The sequence below is a fragment of the Pezoporus occidentalis genome, unplaced genomic scaffold (genome assembly GCF_034315485.1).
Source record: "Pezoporus occidentalis ecotype Australia unplaced genomic scaffold, CSIRO_AGI_Poc_V1 ctg280, whole genome shotgun sequence".
NCBI classification, from domain to species: domain Eukaryota; kingdom Metazoa; phylum Chordata; class Aves; order Psittaciformes; family Psittacidae; genus Pezoporus; species Pezoporus occidentalis.
In genome coordinates, this window is record NW_026914719.1 from 1,050,338 (window position 1) to 1,064,471 (window position 14,134).

General features: G+C 60.6%; 1 protein-coding gene across 2 annotated transcripts; it reads right to left on the reverse strand.

The window, feature by feature from the left end:
* Positions 1-958: 958 nt before the first annotated feature.
* STRIP1 (striatin interacting protein 1) lies at positions 959-12,203 on the reverse strand. Of its 2 annotated transcripts, none has more exons than XM_062625686.1 (21): positions 12,050-12,203; positions 10,788-10,857; positions 10,446-10,520; positions 9,873-10,007; positions 9,388-9,508; positions 8,575-8,643; positions 8,116-8,222; positions 7,707-7,834; positions 6,883-7,065; positions 6,584-6,801; positions 5,663-5,728; positions 5,386-5,449; positions 4,982-5,053; positions 4,668-4,742; positions 4,400-4,497; positions 4,031-4,157; positions 3,838-3,938; positions 3,561-3,627; positions 3,217-3,321; positions 2,045-2,249; positions 959-1,744 (listed from the first exon to the last, which is right to left on the reverse strand). In XM_062625686.1, the coding sequence occupies exons 1-21, from the start codon at positions 12,104-12,106 to the stop codon at positions 1,497-1,499; spliced, it is 2,391 nt and encodes a 796-aa protein (XP_062481670.1). In that variant the 5' UTR covers positions 12,107-12,203; the 3' UTR covers positions 959-1,496. The 2 variants fall into 2 exon arrangements, with proteins under 2 accessions (XP_062481670.1, XP_062481669.1); XM_062625685.1 differs by lacking the exon at positions 12,050-12,203 and adding an exon at positions 11,898-12,043.
* Between the last annotated feature and the right edge of the window lie 1,931 nt (positions 12,204-14,134).

Consider the following 14,134-nt stretch of genomic DNA (forward strand, 5'->3'; position numbering starts at 1 on the left):
AGCACAGGCACAGGGGGTGCCCCCCCAGGAGGCAACCCACAGCCCTGCTGTGCACCCAGTGGGTGCCCCCCCAGCCTGGGGCACCCCGTGCTCTGGCTCCCTCCCTCTGGAGAGGGTTTTCTTATCCATTAGAAACAATAAAGCACAGGTTCAAGAAGTTCCTTCTGGCTCCGGCTGTGCTGCAACAGCCGCGGGCTGGGAATGGTTTGGAGCGAGGTGGGATGCTCACACCTCATCCACAGCATCCCGGGCTGGTCCCCCCACACCAGGACCAGGTTCTGAGCGCTGGGGGGCACCCACATGGAAGGAATCCTTCCAGTGTGGCTTCTCTGATGCCTATGAAGGGCTCAGTTTGTTGCCTCCTGCCTTCAGAGCCCATGGGAGCGTGGCCAGGATGAGGGCTGAGCATCCCCCAGGCTGGGCTCACTCCTGGAGAACCACAGGGGATAAATCAGGGCTGCTCCAGCCTCCCCCTGCCTGCAAACACCATCCCAGCTGGGCAGGGAAGCAAACAGCTTCCTCCTGCCTCTCCCCATGCCAACCGGGGGGGGGGATACCCCTGGCTTTCACCCACTGCAGTTGCTGTTCCTCTGCCAGGGAAACTGAGGCACTGCAAGTAAGGGTGAGCTACGGCAAGGCCAAGCCTTGGGGATGGGAGGGGTGGATGCTCAGCTCCGTGAGGTGCAGAAGCCAAGGAAAAGCAGAGTGACACCAGCAGCACAGCGGGGGCAGGAACCCCAGGACAGAACTGGGAACGTTCAGGGAAGGGGATCAACAAATCCCTGTGGGAGCAGCTCCCGCCTGCACCCCCCCCCCCGAGGCCACCAGTTCCCATTGCAAGATAGAAAAGCAACCTCCAGGGACAAATCATCCCCCGGCAGCGGGACACGAGGAGGGAGCAGGGACAAGGACAGAACCATCGCTGGATCCACCCGGACAGACAGAGCCCACGCTCGGACAGCATCAGGACCAGATGTATGCGTACAGCTCACCCGCGCCCCCCAGCGGGGCGAGGGGACACTGCAGTCTCCACCGCCTCCCTGCACCCCGAAGCCCGGCAGGGCCCCCCCGTTCTCCTGCCACACCAGCCTCTGCTCCCCGCGGCCCCCCAGCAGCACCGAAGGGACCCTCACCCCGCTGCCTGCTCCCCCTTCTTGACCCCGGCTGGTGGGGGGCAGGAGGAGGGTGCTGGTGGTGCTGCCTCTTGGGGTGCACACAGGTGTCGTCCCCCCCCCAACACCCCATAGGGAACTACCTCCACCAAACCTTCACGCTCGGCTCAGGGTTGAGCCTGGCATAGCATGGAAGGAGGCAGAGGGGCGGGATGGTGTCTTGGTGAGGACTCCACAGCTCCAGCCTCTTCCCAAGCCCACCACTGGGGGGGGGGGGGGTCCAGGCACCCACAGACCCCCTCTCCAAAGCTTCAATCCTCCTGCCCCTCAGCAGCAGCCTTGAGCTCTCCCCAAAGCAACCCCCTCCGGCCTGGCCGGTGTCCATCACTGCAGCAGCTCCTCCCAGGAGATGGGGCGGGAGAAGACCTCCCTCTCCAGCCACAGGTCGTAGTTGACCTGGAAGTCCTCGGGCAGGTCCACGCGCTGGCCCAGCACGCTCTGCAGGCAGTTGTCCACAGGCAGGAAATCAGGGTTGCTGTGGGCCCGGTCGTAGCGGCGCGAGTTGAAGCGCTCGATGCTGGCACGAAGGGCACATTCCTCTGCCTGGAAATCCCAGGGACGAGCATCCAGGTCTGGGCACAGGGGAAAGGGGTGTTCGAGGGGAACTGGGGCCCTTCAGCCAGCCCACATCCCTCAGGAAGGGTCTTTGCAGGTCCTTACAAAGAGCAACATGTGGGGCACGGAGGAGGCAGTGACCAACGGCCACTCTTCCGCATGATGCCACCACCCCAAGTCCCTCCCTACACGCCAGCCTAAGGGCTGCACAAGCCCTAAAGGCAGCAAAGGGACAGCTCTGGGTGCAGACAAGCCCCTGCCAGGAGCAGCAAGGACCGGGCTGAGGGGATGCTCTGCAGTCCCTGTGATTCACGTACCATTGCCGTAAGCCCAGTCGTCGTTGAGACGGTGCCGCACCTTCTGGTAGATGGCTGACATGGTCTTCATGTTGCTCTTCCTCCACTGCCGGCCCAGGTACTTGGTCTGGACCTTGAGAAGCTTCAGCACATAGAGCTGCATCATGGCCTGCTTCACCTTCAGCGCCCGCTTCAGGATAGGGGCTGACTTGAACACCACCAGCATCTGTAGGGACAGGCCCCCGGCAGTGGAGGACAGAGAGTGACAGAATCATGGAATGGTTTGGGTTAGAAGAGACCTTAAAGCTCCTCCAGCTCCAACCCCTGCCACAGGCAGGGACCCCTTCCATAGAGCAGCTTGCTCCAAGCCCCTGTGTCCAACCTGCCCTTGAACACTGCCAGGGATGGGGCAGCCACAGCTTCTCTGGGCACCCTGTGCCAGCGCCTCAGCACCCTCACAGGGAAGAACTTCTGCCTTACATCCAACCTCACTTTTAACTGCTTAAACCCATCAGCTCCTGTCCTGGAAGCTGCTCTCAGGTCTCCCCTTCAGGAGCCTTCTCTTCTCCAGGCTGACCCAGCCCAGCTCTCTCAGCCTGGCTCCAGAGCAGAGCTGCTCCAGCCCTCGCAGCATCTCCACAGCCTGCTCTGGACTTGCCCAAACAGCTCCACATCCCCTGTGTTGGGAGCACCAGACCTGCACACACTGCTCCAAGTGGGGTCTCAAGAGAGCACAGCAGAGGGGCAGGATCCTGTCCCTGTTCTGCTGCTCAAGCTCTGGGGATGCAGCCGAGCACAAGGGGGGGGTGGTTCTGGGCCAGGTCATGGGGAGCTTCTTGTCACCCAACACCGCCAGGTCCTTCTCCTCAGCCTGCTCTCAATCTCTGCCCAACCTGTGGCTGTGCCCGGGACTGCCCTAACCCAGGGGCAGGACCTTGCACTTGGCTCTGTTGAACTCCATGAGGTTGGCCCTGGCCACCTCTCAAGCGTGCCCAGGTCCCTCTGTGGGGACCACCCCACTGCATGTGTGGCACCGCTCGCTGCAGTGAGCACCCCCCCTCTCCCCTTCAATCACCCTCTCTAACCTCCTGCTCCCTGAAGTACCCCAGGGGCACCCCAAGGCACTCCCAGCCCAGGCACCCTGTGGAGCCCAGTGTGGCTGGGCTGGGCCCCGGTGGGCTCCCCACCCTCACCATGGTGCGGGAGTGCTTCCACTTGGTGAGCTTGTTCAGGATGCGCAGGAGGTTGATGCAGGAGAAGAGGTTCCTCCAGCAGAACTGGTTGTTGTCTCCAGCTTCCTGTGGGGAAGCAGGGGCAGGGGTCACGCAGGAGATGGGAACAGGGATGAGGGGAGGCTGTTCTGGTCTGAAGACCCATACCCAAAGGGGTACAGCTCAACACACAGATGTCTGCCAGCCCCACACCACCCCAAAGTCCCAGGGACTGAGTGCAGGAGTGGATGCTGGAGCCCTGCTGCCTCCCTGCACCCATGTTCCCCCCCTCCAGGGAGCACCCAAGGGTGCCAGGAGCAACTCACCAGGCTCTCTGCTGTCAGCTCAGGCAGCTCGTGCACCACACAGTATGGGTAGTCCAGGACAGAAATGCTGCAGGTAGAAGGGTGTTGTGCTGCTCCCCCAGATCCTACCCAGCCTGGGGGTAACAGCCCCACACCTCCCACCCACTGGAGATCACGGAATGGTTTGGGTTGGAAGCTGTTGTGAGCACTTCCCCAGGTCTACCTGCACCCACAGTCAAGGAGGGATCACGAGGGGGCAAAGCAAGCAGGGACATGGGTGGGCAGCTCCCTTTGTTACCTGTTTTTGGCAGTGATGTAGGACATGATGTTCTGGTTGAAGAACTTCAGGATGAGCGGGATGCAGTTGGCAAAGACGAGGTGCTGGGCCATGTACTCAAACTGGGGACAAAGGCGAGTGAAGGGGGACCCAGTTTGGGTCCTGCCCATCCCCAAAGCCCCAGGCAGGGTCCCTGGACCCTGTCCCACCTCACCTGGTAGATGTGGTTCAGCTTGAAGTGCTTGAGCAGGAGGAGCAGCACAGCAGAAATGGCTTTGACAATGATCTCCTTGTGCCGATTCACATCCACCCCTAACTTCATGCTCTGCAGCACCGTGGTCCTGAGGGACACAGAGGGCTCCTTGGGCTGGGGCACTGTCTGCAGGCAGCCCTGCCACCCCCTGGCAGCAGCACCCAACACCTGGCACCCTACTGAGCAGAAGGTGGTGAGATCACTCAGGAGAACCACAACACGGCCCCAGCCCAAACCACACCACCCTGCCTGCCTCCTCCTCATCCCCCTTTCCTTTCCCTTCCCCTCCCTTCCCGGCAGCACCTCTGCTCACCCCCCACGGTCACTCACGGCATCTCCTCTGGCAAGACATCTGCCAGGATGTTGATGGAGTCTGTCTTGGCTTTGGAAGTGGGGGCTGCAGCGAGGAGGATCTTCAGCAGAGCAATCTGGGGAGGAGGGAGACATGGAAAATGGGATGGGAGCCCCACTGCAGCAAGGAGTAACAGGGGGGTGCGTGCATGGGGGGGGAGCCTGGGGGCACCACTGGAAAGGGCTGGAGCAGTGGAGGGGAGTCACCTCCACCAAGCCCGGAGACCCCCAGAGCTCCCCAGCTCACCATGTACTGGGGCAGGCTTGGCAGCAGGCCCTGGTACAGGATCTCTGCAGGGACTTGCTCCACTTCTTCTTCACCCTGGTGCCACACAAGACCAGAAGACCAGGAGCTGACACTGGTGCCATGGGCCTGGCTCAGCCTCAGGAAGGACACCCCTGACCCCAAGGGCAGGATACCCCCAACTACCACCCAAAGCCTCCCCTCAAAACCCACCCTCCCCAGTGCACCAAACCCTCCAGCCCTGCCAAAAGCCAAAGTCCTGACAGGACCAAATGCCCCCAGCCCAGGATCTCCATCCCATCCTCATCCCCACTCACTCCAGAGAGCGGGGAGCGCAGGAACTCATCTTCCATGTGCACTTGGACCTCTGCAATGGACGTGTACTTGTGCTGCAGAGAGAGAGAGCAGGGGGACACCCCATGGGACCCCCTCGACGCCACCATCCCATCATCTTTCTAAGTCCCTCCCTGTTATTCCTGACCGATGCTGATGGGCAATTCCAGTGAGAAAGGGATGAAACCAGTAAGGAAAGGGGCTCATCGAGTCTGGGAGACCAGGGATGGGATGAAAACTCCAGGCTCCTCCCACCACAGCCCTGAGCAAGTGGGAGCAGGGTGAGGAAAATGCACCTTATGACACCGAGCTGTGACTGAAGCAAGAGGGAGGGAGAAGGGGCACCCACACAACAGCAGGGGCTGGGGGAATTCCTCAACGGACTCACCAGCTTCAGGGTTCGGATGCTCTCATGGATGGGCCTTGGCAATCCCACCACGGTGTTGGTGTCACTAGAGAGAAGGGGAAGAGCCAGGCTGGGTGCAGGCAGGAGCAAAGCTGCTGGGTCAGAGACCACCAACCACCACCCCAAGAAGGAGCCAGTGAGCTCAGGGCTTCCCTGCTGCCAAGCACTGGGCAATGGCAGCCCCCACGTTAGCAGCTTCCACCACAATCCCCCCAGGATCAGCCTCTCCCCACCAAGGGCTGGCTCTGCAGGAACCCACCTGCCAAGCGTGTAGCCGATGAACTTGCTGCGGCTGGACTCCAGGAACATCTCGATGTCCTTCTCTCTGCAGCAAAGGGAAAAGGGAAAGAGTCACAGCTCCCTGCACCCCTGGGTCCAGCACAGCCCCAGGAAAAGCCATGCGGCCACAGAAAGGAATCACTGAAATCACCCAGCTCAGAAAAGCCCTTTCAGCCCATGCAGTCCAACCATTCCCAGCACTGCCAAGGCCACCCCTAACCCATGGCACTGAGGCCTCGTCTCCACGTTGTGTGAACACTTGCAGGGACGGTGACTGCAGCCCTGCCCTGGGCAGCCTGTTCCAATGCCTGAGCACCCTCTGGGGAAGGAATTGTTCCTCAGCTCCATCTAAACCTGCCCTGGGGCAGCTTGAGGCCGTTTCCTCTTATTCCTTGGGAGCAGAGCCCAGCCCCTCCTGGCTCCATCCTCCTCTCAGGCAGTTGTAGGCAGTGATCAGGTCCCTCCCAGGTCCCTCAGCCCTTCCCCATCACACTTGTGCTCCAGGCCCTGCACCAGCTCCGCTGCCCTTCTCTGGCCCCACTCCAGCACCTCAATGTCTCTCCTGCAGTGAGGGGCCCAGAGCTGAACACAGGATTCGAGGTGCGGCCTCCCCAGTGCCCAGCACAGGGGCACAATCCCTGCCCTGGCCCTGCTGCTGCACTGGTGCTGGTACAGGCCAGGATGCTGGGGGCTTCCTGGCTGCCTGGGCACAAGCTGCTCATGTGCAGCTCCATCACTCAGCACCCCCAAGAGATGATGCTAAGCCCACCCCACCAAAGAACAGCCACCAAAGTGACCCCATCCCCAACACCTTCCCCCACAGCCCTGCTGACACCCTCACTATCTAACAGCCCCCAATTTCCACTCCAGCTCTCCCCACAGGGCAGCCCCAGGGACTCACCGGACCTTGGGGGCCCAGGGCAGCCCCTTGGGGCAGGTGATGCGGTCGCTGGGGGGGTGCTGGGTGGGGGGAGGCATCACTTCATCCCGTTCGAGGGGGAAGGTCTCTCCCTCCAGGCTGTTGTCATCATCGTTTTCCTCCTCTTCCTCACGGGAGTCATCAGCTTTGTACGGATCCCGCTCATTGAAGGCATCGAGGTTATCCTGCTTGATCAGGGCCTGGAGAGAGAAGAGGAGGGAGGTGACCAAGCTGCTCCAGCGCCCAGAGCACTGTCCCCTCATTTATGTCACTGTCCCCACCTTGTGCTCGCGCCGGCCCCGCTTCTGCTGCTGCTCAATGAGGTCGGAGGCGGAGGCAGGAGGGGAGGCAGCTCTCATGTTCCGGATCACCTTGATGCTGTCCTCCGGCAGCGGCGGCAGCCCCAGCAGCTCCCTCTTCTCTGCTTTCATGCTCTGCAGCTCCTCAAAGCCCCCCAGGGTGCACTGCAAGGGAGACCACAGCACCCTGAGCATGAGGGGCTCCTTAATACCAGGGCTATCTCCAGCTGCCCTTCCCAAAGCCACTCTCCAGGAGCCCCAAATCCTTCCCCAGGGTGTAAAAGTGTCCCCGTGCTGCTGCTGTCATTGTGAAAGGCACAAGGGACAGGAGGGTGTTCAGGCACCCCCAACTCAAGTGTTTGGACCTTCTCTTTCTTAAGGCAGAAGCTCTTCCCTGTGAGGGTGCTGAGGCGCTGGCACAGGGTGCCCAGAGAAGCTGTGGCTGCCCCATCCCTGGCAGTGCTCAAGGCCAGGCTGGACACAGGGGCTTGGAGCAAGCTGCTCTAGTGGAAGGTGTTGGGACTGGATGATCCCAAGGTCCTTTCCAACCCAAACCATCTCTGTCATGGTTCTATGATTCTTTCATGCAGATCCCCAGTGAGGACTTTGCTTTGGGTCTACTCCTGGTATCCAGGCTCCAGACACCACTATTCAATGCTCCCCTATGAGGTGAAACCTGGGGCTGGGTCTAACCCCTTGGCTGAAGAGGATGGAGCAATTGCAGCCAGCTCTGAGGGCAGAACTTCCTTCCCCTGCAGACTGGCAAACCACAAGGCACGTGTCAGCAATCCACAGCTTCTCCTTACCAGCACAGTCTTCCAGAGCAGGAGCAGCACCTTCTTCATAGGGAAGTGAGGAGCATGGCCGCTGCAGAACTTGGTCACCATCCCAAAGAGCATGACAGAGAAGGGCTCGTTGTTGTACAGGGGGGCTCCTGGAACCACACGGCAGCAACAGCCTCATCCCTGTCCTCATCCCAGCCACCGGCACCATCACACTCCCCATCTCCAAGAACCCCATCTCACCCCAGACAGCTCCTCTCCTCCAGGCCACTGGCTTCCCCTGCTCATCCCCCTGCCCCCCCCAACAGCAAGGTTCAGCCCAGCAGAAACCAACCCAGTGCTGCCAGTCCCCATTAACAGAGGCCTGGAGCCAAACCCCATCTCTTCAGCCCTGGCTGCCTCCATCCACCACCCCCAAGCTCCTGGCCCTCACCCAGCTCTGCTCGGAAGGTCTGTCTCATGCTCTTCCACTCAGGCTTGTCCCCCTCAGCCTCCTGCCGAACAGTCTCCACGATCAGGTACATGATGTTCAGCAGCACCCTGCAAGCAGCAGCAGGTCAGAGGATGGGTGATGCAGCCACCAGCAGCACCCACAGCTCGCAGAGGAGGTGGATCAGGCCAGACCACAGCCAGCTTCATGCACCCCCTCGCACCAGCGGATCAGTGCTCAGGCACTGGGGAAAAGGCTCTCACTCCCCCCTGCTTTACTGCTTTCATGTCTCCAAGCAGCCACACGCCTGCAGGGCAGGCAGAGCACAGTGATGCTGCTCATGCAGCTGGGACCACCCTGGGACAACCCCTGGTGCCTGCTGACCTGTCCCAGCTTGCCAAAGAAACCAGCACCCACTGGAGCCCCTCCTCACACCCAGAGCGCCCGGTCCTTGCTCCATACCTCAGGTCTGTGCTGTCAGCCAGGGAGATGGCTGGTTTCCTCACGGCGCTGCTGCAAGCTGCACTGTTGCTGCGGAGGGAAAACAGCCTCAGAGGGGCCTCTGGACACATCTGAACAAAATGCACACCAGAGGCAAACCCTGGGACAGATCTTGCTGCAATGAGTCCCCAGTTCACAGTGCAGGCAAGGGAGGAGGAACAGAGCAGTCTCTGTTTGCTCAGTGTATTTCTGTATAAATCAGGTATAATCCTTCACTATGCAGCCACTGTGAACAACAGGAGTCATTCCAGTGGCTGCAGATCAGGGATAACCTATGGAGCCAGGCTGAGAAAGCTGGGCTGGGTCAGCCTGGAGAAGAGAAGGCTCCTGAAGAGGAGACCTCAGAGCAGCTCCAGTGCCTGAAGGGGCTGCAGGAAACCTGGAGAGGGGCTTTGGACAAGGGCCTGTAGGGCCAGGCCAAGGGGAATGGCTTTAACCCCCCAGAGGGGAGACTGAGATGAGCTCTTAGGCAGAAGCTCTTCCCTGTGAGGGTGCTGAGGCGCTGGCACAGGGTGCCCAGAGAAGCTGTGGCTGCCCCATCCCTGGCAGTGCTCAAGGCCAGGTTGGACACAGGGGCTTGGAACAAGCTGCTCTAGTGGAAGGGGACCCTGCCTGTGGCAGGGGTTGGAGCTGGAGGAGCTTTAGGGTTCCTTCACCCCAGACCATTCCATGATTCTCTGATGGACAGACCAGGAATGGAACTGTCACAGACTGGAAAAACTCCAGCCAAGGAGCTCCAGGGGCAGTTCTCAAGTGCTTTCCCCCGGTACTCACTCTATCTCCATGTTCAGCAGCTCCACCAAAGCATTGAAGGTCCCCACCTCCAGCAAGAGGAAGATGTTGTACCTCATCCAAGCCTGCACCTCGGCCTCAGAGCCACACTCTCCAAACGTGCCTGCAACAACACCCTCTCTGGATCCCATCCATCTCCACAGGGATCCCAAAGCCCTCCCCATTCCCAGAGCACTTTACATGGGGAAAGAACAACACAGCCTTAAGGCAAAAAGTCAGATGCAGAGCATGGAGCTGCTCTCTTGGCCTGACAGAGCCAGGACAGCACGGGGAAATCAGCCAAATTTTAGACCAAACTCCCACAAACCGTGTGACTTCCATAAGAACCAGTTTCGTTCCAAACATGCAAAGTGAAATCAGAAATGGAAGGAATGAGAATGACTTTAAACAGCTGAAGTTCCCAGTCCCCAGCCCGTTTGTTGGATTTAGCAATGGGGAGAATCAAAAGAGCAGGGGCCCAGCATCACCTTGGGCAACATAAAGGATGGCTCGAGCAACCCTCAGCCTCTTCTCCCTGGCAGTGACCTCCAGCCCATCGAGCAGGCGCATGGCGTGCGTGCGGTGCTGGTTCCTGTCCAGCTCCGTCCACTTCTTGTCCCGCACTGCAAAGGCAAAGTGGACAAGGTGAGGGCAGGGAGGCAGCAAACAGGACGAGAGGATTCAGCAGGATGGAAACCAGGACACAAGGTGCTCCTGGGAGTGACACTGGGCAGCGAGTGGCACGGGGATGCCGTCTCCCGCTTCCCATCAGATGAATCACATCCATCTGGAGTGGAGCCGATGGGAACGAGCTGGATGCTCCTGCTGCTGCCAGAGCACTGCCAGCCTGGTGCTGCTGAATCACCTCAGACACCAACACCAGCGCTGGAGGCAGACAGAGCTCTGGGATGAGCCCATGCCCACTGATGACGGCTCCAGTACAAACCACAGGAAGATTATCAGTGCGTGGCTCGAGCTGCTGCAGCGTTAACGTGGCAAGCCCCACACCCCCTTTGGCAGAGCCCTGTCCTCCCCAGGGAGGTCCAAGAGCAGGGTCTTACTGTGGATCCTGAAGTCCTCCTCGAAGCACTTGCGGTTGAGCAGGAACTCTGGGCCCTCTGTGTAGCTGTAGAGCTCTGCAGGGAGAGCAGAGGAAAACCTCCACCAGCCTGCACTGAGCTGGCAGAGCAAGGTGCACCTCTGCACCCTGAGTCCAGTGTTACCCAAGAGGAGAGAAAAGCAAACCCCACACCCAGCATAAGGTTAAACCCGTTCATTACAGACATTGAATAAGGTGTTTAAGGCAATAACAGAGCCATGCTGGAGCTGTCAGAGCTCCTTCAATCCCTACCAGGAAAGGAAATCACGGCTGGTTCATTGATGCATCAAGATGGATTCCTTACCAGAGAGCTCTGCTGCCCATTTGTCTGTATCTGCATATTCAAACTCCAGGTCTGGGGACTCCGAGTAGCCCTGAAGGCAGAGGAAGAGCTCAGTTCAATGAGAGCAGCTTGCAGGAAGCCCCAGATCCCTGCAGCATTCCCAATGCACCTCATCCTCCCGGGGAATGCAGAGCTGGAGCTTGGGTTTAAGAGCCCCAAACCTGCACTCGCAGCCGTGTCAGTGTTCCCAAGGCAACTCCCACCTTCCTCCTCCTCCTCCTGCACCCGCAGCCGCATGGAGCTGCCCTGGTGGCACTGCAGCACCTCTGAACACTCCCAAAGGGCAGGGGATGAAGCAGGAGCTGGGATGTGGCCAAACCTCAGGGCTCTGCAGGAGCAGGGAGGCCTCAGAGCTGGGGGAGCTGGGGTTATCCCCCCAGTGCTGAGCACAGAGATACCGACGGATGTGGATGGGGAGAATGAAACCACTCCAAAGAGCTTCAGCGAGGGTGGGAAACCACCCAGAACCTCAGAGCACAAAGCAGCTGCTCCCTTAAAGCCATCCAGGCGGACCCACAGGAAATGAGTCCTGAACCTCAGGGTACCCACTCGTGGGCAAGGGGCAGACCCAATGGGCCAGCTCCTGGAGGGTGCTGGGAGCCATTCCCTGGCATCCAGGGCTCAGGAAACTCCTCAGAGCGCGTTCCCAACCCTACCGAGGCCACCCATGGAAGCGGGCGGCTCTGAAGCCATCCCAACAGGGAAACCAGATGGGAAACCCCCGGGATCAATGAGCTTCACACCCTCCATCTAACCCCCCCCCCCCCCCCCAGGACCTCGGTGTCTCCATGGAGGCCTCAGTCAGCTCCAGGGACCGGCCCACAGGGACCGAGCAGCGCTGCCCTCAGCACACAGCCCCGGTACGGCCCTCGGGTCTGGAACCGAGCCACGGCCGTGCCCCGCACAGGCCAAACCGACGCGGGCTTGGGGGAACGGGAAAGCGGCGCCGAGGTGAGCCCAGGCCCGGCCCCAGGGGACCCGGTACCGGAACCCCGGCAGGCCCAGCGGGCCCTCTCCGGACAGGCCGCCCGCTCCCCCCCCCACCGCGCAGCCGGAGCCGGCGGCGCTGACCTCGGAGTCCTTCCGCGGCGGCCGGCCCAGGTCGCGGCCCTTGGCGGGGGGCACGGCCCCACCGCGGGCCTTGTTGTTCCCCGGGAGCGGCCCCGCGCCCCCCGGCTCCATGGCGGCCGCCCTCACCGCGCCGAGCTCTCGCGAGGACTCACCCCCCCTTCTCGCGGGAGCGGCAGGGAGAGCCGGGGTAGCGCCGCCGCCGCCGCCATGTTGGGAGCGGCACCGGCGGAGCTCCGGTCCCCACCGAACGGCTGCGATGTGGCTCCTCCCGCCGGCCCCACCGCCCCGCCGCGCCGGCCGCGTCACAGCCCCGCTCCGCCCGCCCCCGGCGGACACGGGCAGCGACGGGACCGGCCGGCTGCGAGCTCCGCCCCTGCGCCGCCATCTTAGGTGTGGCACCGCGCTGGGCGCCGCCATCTTGGGAGAGGCGCTTCCGCCCTCCCTTGGGAAGCCATGGGGGCCGCCATGTTGAGAGTGGCAGGAAGGGGATGGCGGGGTCCGTCCCCACCGAGAGGGCGATGAACCCTCAAATGAGGGGGTTTGAGGGGCTCGGACCCCACAGAGAGAGCTCAGAGGGACACAATGGGGTTTAAACCCCAAGTAAACGGGGGAAGAGGGGGGGTCAGGCCCCTGGAGATGCTCAGAGGGTGCGGATGGGGCTCTCCCTCTTCCAAAACAAACTTCCCACAAGCCAAAGTGCTTCGTTTTTTCCTAAGAGTTTAATTAGAGTTTAATGATTTATTGCTCATCTGCGAGGATTAATATTGCATCCATTAAAAATCATTCATATACAAAATAAACCTCTCCCGGCCCGACGCTGCCACCGCCGGCCCCAGGCTCCCCCTGTGACATGGCTTATAGAGACAGAGCCCTTATGGAGCCAAGGCTTGACCCTAACGTGGGAAGGGGTCGGGGGGGAAAATGGGGGGCTGTGACCCACCCCTCCCATGCAGGGATCCCCGCACAGGACAAGGGGGAATGATCCCAGTCCCTCCCTGCAGGAATCCATCCCATTGGGAAGGCTGGAAGGGAGCCTTGGAAGCAGGTGGATCCCAAGTTGAGGAGGGGAGCAGGCAGGTAAAGAAGGAGTCGTCAAAGGACAAGGAAGTGGAGAGGAAAAGAAGAGGGTGATCGAAGCCATGAGCATCCCCCCCCTTTCCCTCCATCCACAAAGGAGCCTTGCACAGCCCCAATGAGGGACCCAGGCACGGGGGGGCTGGAGGTGAAGGAGCAGCCTCAGGGGGACCACAGCATCTCCATTATCCATGTACCGGGAGATGCTGGCAGCCGGGATCCTCCTTCCCTCCACGCTCTTGGGCTGGGGGAAAGCACTAAAGAGGCAATTTGGGGAGGAGAAAAGAAGCCAAGAGAAACCTCCCCGGGACAAGCGGCAAGAGGTGGAGAACAGAAACGTCACCGGAGAGGATGAGGAAGGGGAGGAAGGCGGCGATGAGAGCGGCTGAAACGCACTGCGAGAGGGCAGGGGCAGCGCCGGGGAGCAGAGGGCTCTGGGGTACAGCAAAGGCTCAGCTCTGTGTCCAGCTCAAACAAAACCACCCCATAATAACCCCCACCACAGCTGCTTGCTGGCAGACGGGGCCGCATCCCTCCTGCTTCCCCTCCTCCAAACCGTCTCCATCCTAAGGATCCAAAAGGAAAAGAGGAAGGAAAACCAAACCAAACCAAACCACGGCGTTAACCCAGTTAAGGTGCAGTTTGGCTACAACCCAACAGCACAAACCTAGGAGAGGTGAGGATAATGCGCGGCCCCCATCCCGATTCACATTAGCACCCTGGACCAGCCAACTCCCCCCTTCCCCGAAGCCACCTCGGTCCCCCAGGGCTTGGGGACCTATTCTCCAGGTGGCCACCAGGGGCCGCTCTGCTCCCGAGCCGGGCTCCGGCAGCCAAAACCGGGCTCTTTTAAGGCAATTTAGAAGTTGCAGATAACCCACACGAAGAAAAGAAACAGAAGAGAAGGGCAAAAGAGCATCTCCGCACCGGCAGGGCCGCCGCCGAGAGCAACCCGGGCTGCAAAGGTGACAAACAACCCAGAACCATCGCTGCAGGAAGGAGCAGGAAAGGGAAAACCCTCCCCAGGAGCCACCAGTGGCTTCAGCCACATGAAAGCAAGAAGCACATCCCCAGGTTGGCTGCTAAGAGCAGAGATGTGAGCACATAAAAGGGTAAAATGCGAGGCGGGGGGGAGAAGGGAAGAAAAGTGACCTTAAAATCAC

Bases quoted from the DNA above. Each gene is read 5' to 3' on its own strand.
- STRIP1 (XM_062625685.1), bottom strand. From the start codon at position 12,008: ATGGAGCCGGGGGGCGCGGGGCCGCTCCCGGGGAACAACAAGGCCCGC. The intron at 3,628-3,837 runs GTAACAAAGGGA...TTCTACCTGCAG, and splicing joins TACATCACTGCCAAAAACAG to CATTTCTGTCCTGGACTACC. The intron at 2,250-3,216 runs GTGAGGGTGGGG...CTGTCCCTACAG, and splicing joins GGAAGCACTCCCGCACCATG to ATGCTGGTGGTGTTCAAGTC.